Raw genomic sequence first — 16,119 nt, 5'->3', positions numbered from 1 at the left:
CAGTAACTAATGGCCGAAGGTGTTTAGTAATCAGACAAAAATAAAAATGCACAGAACCAAAATGAGGGTGTAAATTTACTAAGGTGTTATTTACAAATAAGTGGTTCATAGAGTTTAATAAGAGTGCTAAATAAGCAATACTTGCTTTAAAAAAATACTTGACAATTTTTTTTTTTTTTTTTTGTGTAAATTCATCCATGTACATCTTCAGTCACACACAAAAACTCCAATAAAAATGTTCATATTTTTACTTCCACAGTTAACAGAGTTGCAGTGGTTATGATTTATGGCAAAAATTCTGATGCACTGCAGCAAAGATTAGTACGAAAACATATTTTCACAAGTGTCCAAAGCAAGTCCCTCAAAACACAATTCCTGTTGCTGCACTGACCCAACAGGAAGGCTTATTCAGAGTACAAAATGCGTTCTGTATATAAGCAGAACCTTTTATTCATATCTTAAAAGGTTCAAATTTTAACTTCCACAGTTAACAGAGTTGCAGTGGTTCAGATTTGTGGCAAAATTATGATGCAATGCAGCAAAGATTAGTCCAAAAACATATTTTCACAGGGTGTCCAAAGCAAGTCCCTCAAAACACAATTCCTGTTGCTGCACTGACCCAACAGGAAGGCTTATTCAGAGTACAAAATGTGTTCTGTATATAAGCAGAACCTTTTATTCATATCTAAAAGCAGCTTTCCTAGCCCAAACAGTCTCCCTAAACATATATATATATATTTAAAAATGGCAACACTGGTTTTAGATAAGTACAAAAGGGGAACTTTTACCAACAGTACAAAATACAGTGTCATTATGTGTCAACCACTAGGATAAGTCACATTGGAATAAACACAAATTTATTCAGCATCCATTTCATCCCTTTCTGTGAAATGCACGATTTCCACACATCTTAATGGTTCAGGTCTACATAGTCATATAAACAAATTAAATGTTTGCGTAAACCACTACAATAAAAGCCATCTAAACTGATAAAATCTCTGAATCCTTACAACAGCCCCCTTTTTCATCAATATCAAATTTATATTCATTTTTATTCATATTTCTTATGAAAAGAAAAAAGCTCTTTAAGGCTTATGGATTGCTTCCCAACGTCAGTTCTAAAATGGCTCATGGTAATTCTTACGAAAAACGGGCATCACTTAAGGAAAGCGAGACAACATCTTGAGTGCAGATTCAAAGTTACAGCTCCCTCTGGCTTCATGAGCTGCTGCTAGAACTACATCAGATGTCTAAACCATCTGAAGGACATCCAAGAGAGTGTGAGGGCTTCAGACGCTTCTTTACAAGCGGCATTCAGTGCTAATTCTTGGTACCTAGTCTTGACTGTTGGAACAGATACCGCACTCAGGTAAGTGCCATGTGTCTTGTGCTTTTCATCCGACTTTTTTTCCAGCTCTGCATCTTTACACCTCATCACTACTGAGCATCTATGCAAAAGAAGGGTATAGCCAAGATGGTGCCATAACCAGTCCTGGACAGCATGTGAGTTACTTGACGTTGAACACCATGAGGGGCCTCTCTTCACGCTTTTGCCAGGGGCTCTTCTTATTCTCACCGTCTTCATCTTTGTCATCGGCTTCATTGTCATCATCAGGACTGGTGACAGAGTCTCTGTGGACCTCGCTGGCACTACTGCGGGTGCTATTGTCACGACTGCGGCCTTTACGAGGAAACGTCCCACCTCTGGACTCCGAGGTCTCGTCAAGCAGTGGCGCTGTGGAGTTCTCCTCAGGTGAGTACATGGCTGAATGGCACTCACTGCTTGAGTCTGGCGTTTCGATAACGGGAAGTTTGGAATAAATCTTTCCGTGAGCTTTTCTTTCACCCCCCTCCTTCACCTTGCCCTCCTCTTTTGCTTTTCGTTGAGTAGATTTCCCTGAACTCACTGGGAGTGTTTCAGTACGGCGGTCCTGGGCTAGACTGCTGGGGCCCACGGGTGCACGCATGGCTTCATTGCCCAGCTCAATGTAGGAGTGTCTAACAAGAGAGTTTGAACGACCATCAAGGGAAACAAACCAGGCACGAGGGTGCGGCTTTACCCCAAGCTCCAGCAGCTTCTTCTCTGTCATTGCTTGCAACTCTCCATTCATTTGTGCAATAGTGGAGTCATTGAAAAGGACAGGAATACGGACTGGGGCAGTGGATTGTTCCGATCCCCAGTTCTCCTCTGAAGGTCCTTCTGCTTGCTGGCTAGACTCTTCCTCTTCCTTTTCTTGCCTGGTCTGCTGCTGCTGTTGCTTTTGTTGTTGACTCTGTTGCCGTGGCAGTGTCATGCTAACCTGGATGCCCTCCATATCATGCTGCAGCTGTTGCTGCCTTTCCATTGCCTGCTCCACAGCTGACAGGTCAGGGGACATATGCATGTAATGTGCAGGGATGACCAATGTGGGTACCATGCTGTGGTACATGCTCTCCTTCATCTGTTCCATGGAGTGACAGAAGATCAGCTGGCCAGGCTGGGTGTTGACAGAACTGGGCCGCGTGAGGTGATCCCCTGCCGATGCAAAATACTCCGGTGGTTTGCTGTCCCGACTGTGATCCTGATAGTGACCAGCAAACGGTGGCAAAAGTGGAGGTGGAGAAGGTGGGTCTGACGAATAGCCCTGGTTTTCTTTAGCATTATGGTGATGGTATCTGCGCTCATCGGAGTCCTCAGCAGAGCTGTAACCTTTGCTATAGTCGTCCTGTAGGAGCGGGTCTCGAGTTCCTGTGTTTGAAGAGCGAGTGGCCTTCAATGGGAAGCTCTCTCCTCGCTTTGTGTCAGCATTCATCCTAGAGTTGTGCAGTCTCTGTGTGGGGCCATGTCTGAAGAAGTCCTCTCGAGAGCTGTGGAGATCACGGTTGGAGGAAATGTCAGATTTGATGCCGTCATGGTCACCGGCCGAGGAGGCTGTCTCCACGTGTCCACCGCTGATGAGATTGAGGTGGGAAGTGGATGTACCCTGGTCTCTCTTTGAACTCTCCAGAGTGGAGGAGAAGTGCATTTTTCGACGATGCTGCCGAGGTTTCAGACATCGCCTCCTGGAAATATCATAAGATAAAGAAAACATTTAATACAAATTTTTGTTAACACAACTGCCTACTACAGTTTCACCTAAATACAAAAACAAATACAAATGAAGTGTAGTGTCTTTCTCAATTTGCTTAATGAACTGATCTTCAGCTAATGGCAAGACTTTTTATAGAGCAACGATACCTGCAGTAGTACAGTAGCAAACACAGCAGAATAAGCACTAGCAGGGCCATGGCACCCAGAATCGCTAGCAGGAAAATGGTGTGGTAGGTAGTGATGTCTCTTAGACCAGAGGTGTTCAGACCTGTTCCTTCAACACACAAAAAAAGTATTTTTGATTTATTTTCCCATCTCTTAAGCATTAAAAAATTAAACCAACCATGTTTAGAAATTAATGTTATAAGAAGATGAAAATGGATATTAAACTAAATTTTTTATCTAAATTAATTTCATTTTTAAAGTCTTTGTGCCTCATTCATGAAACGTTCGTAAATATGAGTAAATTCGGAGTAATTTGCGCGTAAAACAGACCTTCTCGAAACATCTCCTTCAGATTCACAAACGCTTCGTAAACATCAGATTTGATAGTTAAACGTGTGTATGTTAATGAATTCCAATCATTCGTAAATAGGGTGCACGTGCACGCTCATTCACAATTAGTATAATCCCTATGATTTACAATTCAGCAAATTACGTGCCAGGAACGCTGTGGAACCTTCCCTTCTTAGGTTTGGCTCCAGTATATTGCATAAATGCAAAAGAGACTAATAGGCCATATGCCTAACAATAAATATTCAATTAACATCTGTCCATCAAGGCTTTTTTAGCCAGCTGAAAAAATTCCTGGTGCTCTTCTGAAAACAGCCAGCTGGTGGCGCTTGAGAGCACTTTGTAGCGTTTTTTTTTTTTTTTTTTTTAGCATTTGGAATATCCACAACAGTAACCCGGTACTAGTATCTCATTTTGAAGAATATTATATATTATAATATCGGTGTAGTATTTGTCCCGCCCCTCCTCCAATGTGATTGGACGGCTGGGTAAAAAGTGATAGTGACGAGCGCTGCGTTTTACTCAAAGTTGAACAGAAAAAAAAAAAGACAAATGAACTCATGAAATATTATTACATAGTGCATCAAAATGCAGTTTGCCTAAAAGATCATAGAACATTCAAATGTTTTATGCACCATTTACATGTGGTATGGAGCAGGTGTAAGTTTCTTTTGTACCAATAAACATTCTGAAAATAAGAACATTTTTCATGAATCCGAAAATTTACATCACGAACGATTTTCATGAATGAAGCCCACTGATCCAGAAAAATCTAAAGCTCATAAAAATATTAATTATATCCTCAAAATGTCTCCTGTTTATCATACAATATAATATGCCGTGTAACTGCTGCTGGCCTCACCTGAGGTTGAGGGAAATGCTGCAAGCCAGTATCCTAAATTTGGAGCCACAAAACTCCACGTCATCTGAGTGCCCTCTTTTTTAATGTATCCAGCACCGCTTCTGACCCATAGACCTGCAGCAAACCAGGACTTCATTACAAAATGAGCAGACATGGATAAATGCAATGAAATCTTGCTCCAGCATACAGGAAAAGCTCAATTAAATGTGAATGGGCAATGCGCCAGGGACGGATTAGACCCAAACCATGCCAAATTACACATCCAATAGCTTTTCTTCATTAAAAAGTCATTTTAGGCCTAGGATCAGTCTAGGTTACCATTCAATATTCAAAATCACACAGATAATGGAATATGGTGCACCAAAGCAGGGCAGTGAGGGGCACAAATTTTGAAACAAGCCCTAAGGCAAGACAAAAGAGCACAGAGTTAATATGTTCTGACAGGGTGAACTCTGACAAATACGATTTTTCAAATGTCTCCCTCTACTAAAGATGAAATGCTCTCCCTGTGCTGGACTTCACAACTGGAGCATATAAAATGGACCTGTTACTATACAGTATAGTAATAAAACAACAACAACAAAATTAAACTATTTTTATTAGGCTTTTATTGCCTATTAAATATTATTTGTTTATCGTTTCAGATTTCACAGCTTTGTGCACTTTTAGCTCTACAGCAGAATCCTAAGTGCCAAACCCTAACTAGAGCACAAAAAATGAACAAAACAGGCCCAGGCAGCTGCATGCAATGTGTAATTATGCACACTAGAAGGTGCTATATGTTCAGCTCAGCAGGGGCTTTCCCAGTATAGTAAGCCCCTTAAAGTACCATGAGCATAAGCATCCCCTGTCTCTGTATGGGCTATTTGCTCTGTGATCTGTATCCAAAACAAACACATTAGTAGTCACATGGCAAATTTCAGCAACACAATGAATGTTTTCATAATCTGAACACTTTGAGGCATTCAGGCCCCACCTTTTTTAGATAAAGCAGAGGGCTGGGACTTGTCGGTGACATCATGTAAATTTGTGCTGTGTTAGTATACGAGAGTGACTCAGGGCTTTGGGTTGTTTTTGAGAATGTAACCGCCTTCTCATTTATATTCCCGACATCCACATTTCTACAGTCTACAGAGCAAAGTCTTAGACAATACAGGCTTTTGTAGTTTACAGCCACATGCGTCCATCACATGGTCAAAGACACACTTACTGAAAGATTATATCTGCCCACACTCAAGGATACAGGATCATGTTCTGCAGAACTGACTCTTCTTTGAAACGCAGTTCTCTCTGACCACCCCCACACACTGGATTTTCAGGGTTTCTTTCTCTAAAGCTGTCCAGCATTCTCCATCTAGATAGACTTTTCAGCATCCTGGTAAATGTTGGCACCGTTTGAGCAGCTCCATGTACTAAGCTGCTACATGCTCTAAAATCTTTCTTTCCTTGGCTTGCCTACCTTATCATTCATGTCTGAAAAATATCTAAATAAATATCTAATAAGCATTTGTCTTTTAGTTTGAAAAGGGACTAGAGGCTTGTGCAAATATCTGTGAATTTATAAGACTGAATGATATAGTTAAATTGTGTTTTTTTTAGGAATCAAAATATATGACATATAATAAATAAGACTAAAATGATTACCTAATTATGAATACATGATTCATACACTACCATTCAAAAGTTTGGGGTTAGTATGATTTTTTTTTTTTTTTTTTAATGACTCTTGTGCTTACCAAGGCTGCATTTATTTTATCAAAAATACAGTAAAATAATATTGTGTAATACTATTACAAATTAAATGAACTATTTTCTATCTGAATATATTATAAAAAGTAATTTATTCCTGTGATGGTAAAGCTGAATTTTCAGCATCATTACTCTTCAGTGTCACATGATCCTTCAGAAATCATTTGATGCTCAAGAAACATTTCTTATTATTAGCAATGTTGAAAATAGTTTTTGATAATTAATATTTTTGTGGAAACCGACTGTAACTACCACCCAAAAGTTTGGGGTGCGTAAGATTTCTAAACATTTTTTGAATGTAAATGATTTAATTATTAATATTTACATGTAATCATTTAAATTAATACTTTTATTCAGTACAGATGCATTAAATGTATCAAAAGTGACAGTAGACATTTATAATGTTACAAAAGAATTCTATTTCAAATAAATAAGTATGTTTTTAAGGGGAAAGTATTAACAGGATTAAAAAAATGAAATATTTTCTGATTTTGGTTCTGATTTTCGGTTTCTATTACTTTTCAAATAATAATCCAGCCCTAGTCTAATATATATCAATTATTCTAATATATTATAAATTATACATCATTTTTGCATTGTTACATAATGCTAAATCTGTATGAATATCCATCCAATATTAAAAAGAAATTAAGTCCTGTACTGTAGGGGGCGATACTCTGACAACAGAACATCCTTTCAACAGACTTATCTGTCAGGGCAAGGGTCAAAGGTGTCAGAGGAGGCTTTTCCAGGACAACTGACTCTCTTACTGACAGCCATCACAGTCCTGTGTGATGGATTAGACATTCCTTAAATGCATTATGGGTCATCTTTAATTATTGTACCCACCAAGACCAGTTTAGGAAAACAATCCAGGAATGACATGCATGCAATCATACATGCCAAGGGACAAAGACATTGTAGCAGGATACTATTTAATAAAACAAAGACTATACAACACCATTTAATTCCCCTTGGGCAAGTGTTACCCTGCCTACTGCAATGGGTGGGTAAAAGGGGGAGCTGGGATTAGGTTGCCATAGACTAAGCTGCTTAGTTTAAAATCATTTGAGATTTCGCTGTAGAGCTAAGAGAGGCTAAATGAATCTTTTACTACACTTAAGGAGAGATCCTAATAAGCAGTCCAGACATTAGGGAGAACACAAAAATACCAGATAACCTGGAATGACACATGAAACTATATCAAGAGCAATCTAAGGGAATTATTTTCGTAAATGTAAAGCCAGAAAGTGAGCCGATACCCTCTTTTAGTTGTATTGATTTTTCCACCAGAGCTGTTCTCTTTATTAAGCTGGCATCAGTGAAGGATCTAGGGAATTCTGCAGAGCTTGCCAGGTACTAAATCGCATCCTGTTTTGGGAGCTAAGTCGTGACAGGGTCGGTGTCTGGAGATGATTTCTGCTTTATGAATTGGCAGGCTATTATCTCTCTGATATGAGAAGACCTAACAGCTTTCTTTGATTTGTACTGCACACTTACTTCACCTGCTCTCACTTTATCTGAACCTGCTTGAATAACTCTCAACTAAATCTGCAAAGTTGAACAGTGTCTTTCTCAATCTCCCCTTTACTCTTACCCATTTTTCTTACCTTCTCTCTGCTCCTTGTACACTTATTAACAATTTATGATCCCCTCTACCAAATGCTGCATTAAGCCCTCGAGGTCCTCCTGGAGGTCCACACTTTGACTTAAATTTTGCATGAACTATCACAAGGGTTTCCAATCCTGCTACAGAAAAGTCAATGTCATACCAAGTTTAGCTCCAACCTGCCACTTGTCTGGAAGTTTCTAGTAATCCTGAAGACCCTTGTTTAGCTGGTTCAGGTGTTTAATTAGGATTAGAGATAAACTCAGTAGTGGAGAAGCCCTCCAGGAGCAGGATTGGACACCCCTGAACTATTGGGTACTAGACCATCCTGTTGAAAAAAAAAACAGCATATGCTGGTTAGGTATGTTTTGAAGCATAGCAGCTGGTTTGAGCTAGTTTAAGGTGGTCAAGTGCTGGTCCTAAGCTGGTCATAAGCAACTAGCTCCAGCTCAGGACCAACTTATAACCAGCTCAGGACCAGCTTAAATCAGCTTATGACCAACTAAGGACCAGCATAAACCTGCTCAAACCAGCTGTGATGCTTCAAAACATATCTAACCAGCATATGCTGTTTTTTCAACAGGGCACTATGGAATGCGGATCAGCAAAAAGGGTGCAGCAAGAGAACATAGTGCCCCTAAAGTGGGCATTTGTGATCACCCTCCTAATCACATTGGTAACAAATTTAGCTAGTCTGGTTTATGTAAGGAGTAACTTTGGATAAAATTGTCCACATGCATAATGTTGTTTAGGGTTAACCCAAATTTTGTAAAATGCTGTTTACCTGTTCTGTCTTCGAACCTCCATACTGGGACACTGGTGGCAGTCTTGAGAGGAGTGTCAGACGGAAGAGGGATAGAGATGTGAATGGGTTCTGACACCTGGACCTCAGTGCCGTTGGGCCCAGTGAGCTGAGCACACATTGCAGCTAGTGCAGTTAGCTCCACCCAGCTACTGTTGGTTCCTGAATCATAATTCATAGCAGAAAATGGATTACACTCAATGAAGCCACAATTGCAAGCCTCTGTTTACTACATTATTCTACGCAATGATGAATGATTAAAGTAAGGGGGTAAATGGTAATAGCCAGATGGATGGGTAACTCCACAGAAACATATTTCTTTGAAGAGGTGTTTGGATAAACTCGCCTGTTGAGTTGTTCTCCAAGGCGAGGGGGTAGGGGAAGCCCCCAAGCTCATACTGACTGCGGGAAGAGGTGAGCATTGCAGAAAGGGTGATTTGGGAGACGTTTAGTGGTGGTCTGATGGCTCTCCTCTGAAGCTGTACCCATGGCTGTCTCCGGGATCCTAGACAGAGATTTTGATAAGACTTTTTTGAAATTTACAGGTATACTGAGTAAGAATGGATTAATCGTAAAGAATTTATGGATTCTGTTTATGATAAAGAACCGAGTCATAACTATTTCTCACATCGAACTACAATGGCTGCCCTGCCCTGCTGTTCTAAATAAGAACCAGTTATTGGTTCCCAACCCTAATAATGAGCTGCTTTTGGGATTTGTTGTTTCCATGTGATTCACTTGTGAATTCAGTTTTATAGGATTCTGCCAATAACCACTTCCTTTAAAACCAATGTTGCTGTGAGCAAGTGATTCAACCTCTCTGCTAAGGCTGCTACTATGCTTTATTCTCCTCTCTTGCCAGTCAGAGAGAGTTGAAATTGCAAGGTAACTATGTACAAATCTGGGGGATAATCTCAAGAAATTGCTAAAATACCTCAAGAATATAAAGAAAATGTTTTCCAGAACTATGGAGTTCTTTAAAGTTTCCTAAAGCATTTTACAAGAAGAATCCAGAGCTCAGAATCCACATTGCAGTAATCCTTTCCCCTCCTCCACTCGGCTTGTTTAGTGTGCGAGAGGCAAATAGAAAGGCCTAAAAATACAAGAGTGTATCTCTCACTATAGGCTGTCTGCTCCGATTAGTGCTGGGTTAGCTGATCACTGATCGGCCCAGACATCCAGGATAACGTGGCTGCCGTAGCAGTGCTTGGGGACTGTTGAAAGCTGGCAGGCTGCGACATTCTCTCTTTGTTGGCAACTGTTTTGATCACAGTTATTCATTTACTTACCATATCCATCTCTTGATGAGAGGAGAAACTAATATAGTGCAAATCATCCACAGGAATTGCTAAAATTAAACCCTATACCACTTGTCTGGCCATCTCTTTTTGAGCAATAGAAACAAACATGTATACCAGCATTGAAGACAAGTGTGAGATTCATTTAGGCTATAAATGGCAAGACTAATGTGAGCCTATTCACAAACTAATATCTTAGCCTAACTGCATGTCATGGCACAAGTAGTGATTTGCATCTTACATGATGATAAGGAAGGCTGCAACAGTGTCTGGCCAACAAAGCTTCCAATTCTCTAGAATTGCACAAGGATTGGGCTGCAGATGGGTTGATCCCCTGTAAACCTGACACTGAAAACTATGATTATGCAGTAAAAGAACGGAACAGTCTATTTGGGACTGATTCATCGCCAACTGGCAAGCCTCCTAAGGAGCTTGGGCATTTTGAATTTTACGTGCAGTATCATGTGGTTGGCCTCCCCCTCTGATGGGGCAGTGTACTGTCAGAGAGATAGTTAGTGATAAACCTCACAAATGTCTTCATGAACAGAATGAACATAACTGCATATAAAAAATATACCCCCTTAAAATTTCTTGTTGTGTCACACATATGCAAATGAATACAGATAACATCAAAAGTAATTGGAAACAATCAATTTCTTAACCCTGACCCCAAACTTTCTAGGTTTCCTATATTCTCTTTTAGTTGCTACCAACAGGCCAAACCTTTCTGGTTCAGAGGGGAGCATTCACTGACACGCATCATTTTAAAGTCGGACAGAGAGCTAGATTGAGAAAATTAAAACCCCTGAGGGAGTGACCTTACCAAAGAGACATACCACTCAAGATAAATCACTAAAGTGCACTTCCCTCATCTACACCAACCAATTTATCACCATTTCCATGACAAAGCCATAAATGTTACTAGCATCAGTGGGCCTTTTGTACAGAAGGCTGTTTGAGTGCTATAGATTAGTATTGCTGACCTTGGGGTCAAGCTATCTGAGGAAAACAATGAGAGTTAATGCTGAGTGTCTGTTACCCACTCTGATATAGATACCTTCAATTGTGGAAGTGGCCAGCTTGGGGTCAAAGGTCAATAAATGTGTACCATCTGCTTACTATAAATGAATGTAAATTTGGATAAATGAATGGTCTGCTAAATGAATAAATGTAAATTTTGTCTTTAAAAAGATTAAATGGTTCATAACCCATTAGTTGGACTTTTATGGACATTTACGTCAGGAACGTTAACCATTATTATAGCTCATAGCTAGAAATATAAACTCTAAAGATGAGCATATCATCATATAATTGAAATGATAATCATTTACACTCGTAACACCTAGGAATCTTAATCTGCCCCGATACCAATCCTTGCGATCAGCTCGGGACATCCATAATAACTTTATATACATTTCATTTATGAAGCATTTCATTCATTTTCTAAAAATTAAGGCATTTTCACACAAGTTGTTAAAATATAAACATTTCTTGTTGAACTGTCAGCAAATATATTTTGTGATATGTATAATTACTGCGATCAAAATTAAATGGTATTAAAAATACTCATACCATAATATTTGATTTTGGTCATACCACCCACCCCATATGGTAGCAGTCGAATGACTCAATTGCTATCTGTATCTCAATAGGCCCTGTGCCTGGAAGCTGTTCATGCAAGCAAGTCTCCGAAGATTTACATTCAACTCACACCCCTGCTTGATTCTCAGGAAAACACTCTTCTCTGCTCTTTCACCCTGCCCCTCTCTCTAGTCAAGGGAGTCATTTCTCATCTCTCTCTTCATTGCACATGTTGTCAGTTACAGATGTGCTTAAGCTCTGTTTGGAGAGAAAGACGTAATGCCCCTCTTGGCCAGAGAAAATGAAGGAGATACTAATAAATGACTGATTTATGCATACTAGTAAAGTAGATTTAACTAAATATAGGGCTATCATGAAATTACGAATATTTTGTTAATGGTTAATTAACAAAATATATACAAAAATATAGATCAAAATGTTTGTGGTTACTGCAAATAATCACAATTGTATCAAAAATTTCTTTCAGGCGATTCTGTAATAATCTGGAAAGGACTAAATAGAATAAAATGGGGTTGCATGGAGGTGTGAATGTAATTAATTCCTGTTGTGAAATGCACCTAAAGATATCCAGATATACAAACACAACAATTAAACACAACAATGACTTCCAAACATTCACTTTCACCATTTATATTTGCATGTTTCTAAACAAACCCTTAAGCCCAAATCAATTGAGTGACTTCTTTTCAGGCTGGCATGCTGTGAACACAAAAATCCACCCACGCTACGACTCGGAGTTTATGCTGTTACAGTCAGAACATTCGCTTGACTCAATTTCATAAAAAATGCTTGCAGAAAACATAACCCGACTGTGCAAACAAATACTCTGAAGGTGCATGTTTGTGCAAAACAATAAAAGCATTGTATTGTGAATGATTCAGTTCTCTCAATTCAGAGGGCACTAACAAGCTCTTTACAACAGTAAGTTAGTGGTCAGCAGCAGAAACTAACTGATAGACTAGCAGATCTCAGATCAGGTTTTACATGACACATTCCTCCCACACAACAGAGACAGATATGCAACACTTTAATAACCCCTCCTTTTTCAAAAAGCACATTCTACTGGCACTGCCAAAGTTGCCATGGTAATGGGTTTTGAGACATGAAAAAAAACATGCCAGTGTGAGTTCTGATCTCCCTCTACTTCCCTCAGTAAGCACCATTTTATCCTCTAAGGGAGTATGTACTATAATAGTACATAAATTATACTAAAATAACGCTTTTACAGTTGTTTGACATTTGAATAAAGTTGTTTATAGACTGATTGCTGACTGTGTTCCAGTCAAGTTTATAAATCTTCAGCTATAGGACAACAACTGTGAAATGATGGCTGATGGTGATATCTCTTTCCAAGGACAAAGTTGTGGCCAATTTTATATACTGTATATTTCATTGGCTGCTAAAATAAAACTCAAGTTTAAAGGGATAGTTCACCCAAAAATGAAAATTATCCCAAGATTTACTCACCCTCAAGCCATCCTAGGTGTATATGACTATCTTCTTTCAGACGAACACAATCGGAGATATATTTAAAAATATCCTTAGTCCTCCAAGGTTTATAATGGTTGTGAATGGGGGGCGTTTTGAAGTCAAAAATAATGCATCCATCCATAAAAAAAAAAGTAATCCATATGACTCCAGTGGGTTAATAAAGGCCTTCTGAAGCAAAGGGATGTGTTTTTGTAAGAAAAATATCCATATTTAAAACTTTAGAAATTCAAATAACTAGCTTCCGGCGGACGACCGTACGCAGAATGCACAAGTCGACTTGCGCCAAATGAGTAATCCTCAGACATGGTGTATGACGCAGGATGTAGGAGTATTGTAAGCTTAGACGCCTCTAACGGTTCAAACAAATAGGGCTGTGCAACAAACTCAAGCTCCTCTTCTCATTTCGAAATCATCTGAAATTTCTCTTTAAAAATTATCGTTCGAGACTTATAATCCGTGACCGGTGATTTGTTTTGCTCTGTCCTCTGCACCTCCGCGTTCGTCATTACGTTGTGCGTCAGGTCAAAGGATATTCTTCCGCCACAAATTGACATCCTGCGTACGGTCCTCCGCCAGAAGCTAGTTATTTGTATTTATAAAGTTTTAAATATGGATATTTTTCTTACAAAAACACATCCCTTTGCTTTAGGAGGCCTTTATTAACCCACTGGAGTCGTATGGATTACTATTTTTTATGGATGGATGCATTATTTTTGACTTCAAAACGCGGCCCCCCCATTCACAACCATTATAAACCTTGGAGGACTAAGTTAAGGATATTTTTAAATATATCTCCAGTTGTGTTCGTCTGAAAGAAGATAGTCATATACACCTAGGATGGCTTGAGGGTGAGTAAATCATGGGATAATTTTTGGGCGAACTATCCCTTTAAGCTTTTTGAATTAGATGGAAAGATCTTGAAAAATAAATGTAAAAAAGCATCTGTGGCCTGCTGCAAATTTTCACAGAAAATTGTCATTAATTCAGTTTCAACATTAGGCCTGTTCACACCGATAAATGTAAAGTTAACAATAAAGATACAGTTTTAAAAATCATTCTAAATTAAAAAAATAAATAAAAATAGCAGAGTCCAAACCACAACTACAACAATAATGGCACAGAGGAGGATATCATTGGAATCACTTTCAAAACATTTTTTTTCCAGCTGATGAATGATACAAACATTTAAAGAATCCAGTCATAAAAACCTGACTTTAAAGAGCTGGAGCATTTAAAGTGGCAGACAACAAAACTGCAGTGCGCACTTATAAAAATAACAGGTTGTTGGACGCTATTATAGTTATTATTATAGTAATCCTTATATTCACTGCTCCTGGTGTGAACGTGCAAGTCAGGTACAAAAATAATACTTTGGTACAGTAATGAATGATTACTGAAGGACTTTACACTCTTATTAAAATGTCTAAATCAGACTGTGAGGCCTTTTTCTGTGCTGGGCCCAACAAGTTGCCCATTTATCTCTGAAACAGCTTGGAGGCACTGATGGTATTCTAGAGCGAGAGCCTCTCTTACTGAATGAGAAGAGGGAATGAGAGCAAGCTGTTGGCTTGTTGTCAGCAAGAAGTGGGAATGGGAGGACACTGCAACATTTGACTGCATGTAGCTATAATCACTGAGCACATCAGGGACCCACACACACAGCTACACAGTCCCTTTATGCACAGAGAGATCGAGCTCATTAAGTTGATAAGGATCAGGCAGAAAGAGCTGTGTCAGGATGCCTACACACACATACACAGTAAAAAGAGCGAAGAGATGCAGGGCTCTGATATTCAAGTTTGCATGAAATGCATTACATCATACTTAGGGAGTCCATTGGGTAAAATCACTTACCACCCAGAAATCATTCAACTAAAAGTCACTTTCCCATAACCATAATTTGAGCCATAACACTGCTCATTAAACACCTGACTAGCACTGCAAAGCACACACACAGGCAGCAGTTTCTGTAAATCTTCCTTACGTTGCCAGAGGACACAACCACCTGCCAAAGCAAATGTGTCATTTGATCATGTTTGTAAATCTTAGTGGACGTTTATTGAGCGTGCAACGTGGTGAAATAGCTCGTAGACACTGTGTCCAGTCTCAGTTAAATTGGATCTGCTTATTGGCAGGTCTTGAGATACGAGACTATAATGTTAGTCTGTTTATTAAATGACCAACTCAGCAGTTCCACACATCTGCACATATAAACACTGCAGGATGTGTGTGAATCAATGGTGCTGCTTTTTGATCTCAGATTCCAAGCTAACCATGTGGAACACAGCCTGGCTGAGCCACCATAGAGTATCAGTAACCCCATATCACTGAAAGATCAGCCAAACCTGCAGTAAAATTGTGGTGCTCATGTGGGCATCACAGGTTTGAGTTCAAAGGTCTCTCCCTAGTAATTCCCTTTTCATAGTACTATAAATAGAAAAACTGGTGAATTTACTAAATAGAGTTGCGGTTTTTAAACGCTATGATTAGAGAGATGGTTTACCCATAAATTAAAGTCACCATTTACTTACCCTCATTTCATTCCAAACCTGTATGTATTTCTTTCTTCTGCTAAACACAAAGGAAGATATTGTGCAAAATGTTGAGAACCAAACAACATTTGGAGCCCATTGTGGAGCTTCCATTGTATGTATGAATAAAAAAACAAAACAAAACACTGGGATATTTCTCAAAATATCTTCTTGTATGTTTCACAGAATAAAGAAATTCATACAGGTTTGGAATGACATAAAGGTGAGCAAACAATAAGAGAATTTTCATTTTTATGTTAAACTATCTCTTTAAAGCAAAAAAAGGTAACTCACCTGGAGAACCCAATAGTAACTGCACAACATCGTCATACAGCAGGAGAGTGGCCGGTCTCTGGGGAAGTAAATATAGACTTACGGAGGCGTATACTGAAACACAAGTGAGAGAGAGAGAGAGAAAAACAGGGATAAGTACACTACCATTCAAAAGTTTGGGGTCAGTAAGATTTTATTTATTTATTTATTTTTTTTAAAGATATTAATACTTTTATTCAGCAAGGATGCATTGAATTGTAAAAGTAAATAAGTAAAAAGTAAAGACATTTTATAATAGTACAAAAGATTTCTATTTCAA

At 38.9% G+C, this 16,119-nt stretch overlaps 1 protein-coding gene across 3 annotated transcripts in view; it reads right to left on the bottom strand.

The window, feature by feature from the left end:
- Positions 1-57: 57 nt before the first annotated feature.
- Positions 58-16,119, bottom strand: part of fam171a2a (family with sequence similarity 171 member A2a) — a 38,864-nt gene continuing 22,802 nt past the window's right edge. The window contains exons 3-9 of one of the 3 annotated variants that reach the window (XR_007928812.1): positions 15,822-15,914; positions 8,952-9,110; positions 8,588-8,767; positions 4,446-4,559; positions 3,218-3,344; positions 673-3,042; positions 58-444 (exon numbers count right to left, since the gene is read on the bottom strand). Coding sequence is in view for 2 of the 3 variants with exons in the window: in XM_051886300.1 (XP_051742260.1) it covers positions 1,509-3,042; positions 3,218-3,344; positions 4,446-4,559; positions 8,588-8,767; positions 8,952-9,110; positions 15,822-15,914 (2,207 nt within the window). In the remaining variant the exon portion in view is untranslated. Of the gene's footprint in view, positions 3,043-3,217; positions 3,345-4,445; positions 4,560-8,587; positions 8,768-8,951; positions 9,111-15,821; positions 15,915-16,119 lie in introns of all 3 variants that reach the window. The other 2 variants (XM_051886301.1, XM_051886300.1) reach the window with 2 other exon arrangements.

This window comes from Ctenopharyngodon idella, chromosome 3, assembly GCF_019924925.1.
Source record: "Ctenopharyngodon idella isolate HZGC_01 chromosome 3, HZGC01, whole genome shotgun sequence".
Lineage (NCBI taxonomy): Eukaryota > Metazoa > Chordata > Actinopteri > Cypriniformes > Xenocyprididae > Ctenopharyngodon > Ctenopharyngodon idella.
This window is presented reverse-complemented; position numbering and strand designations above follow the sequence as displayed.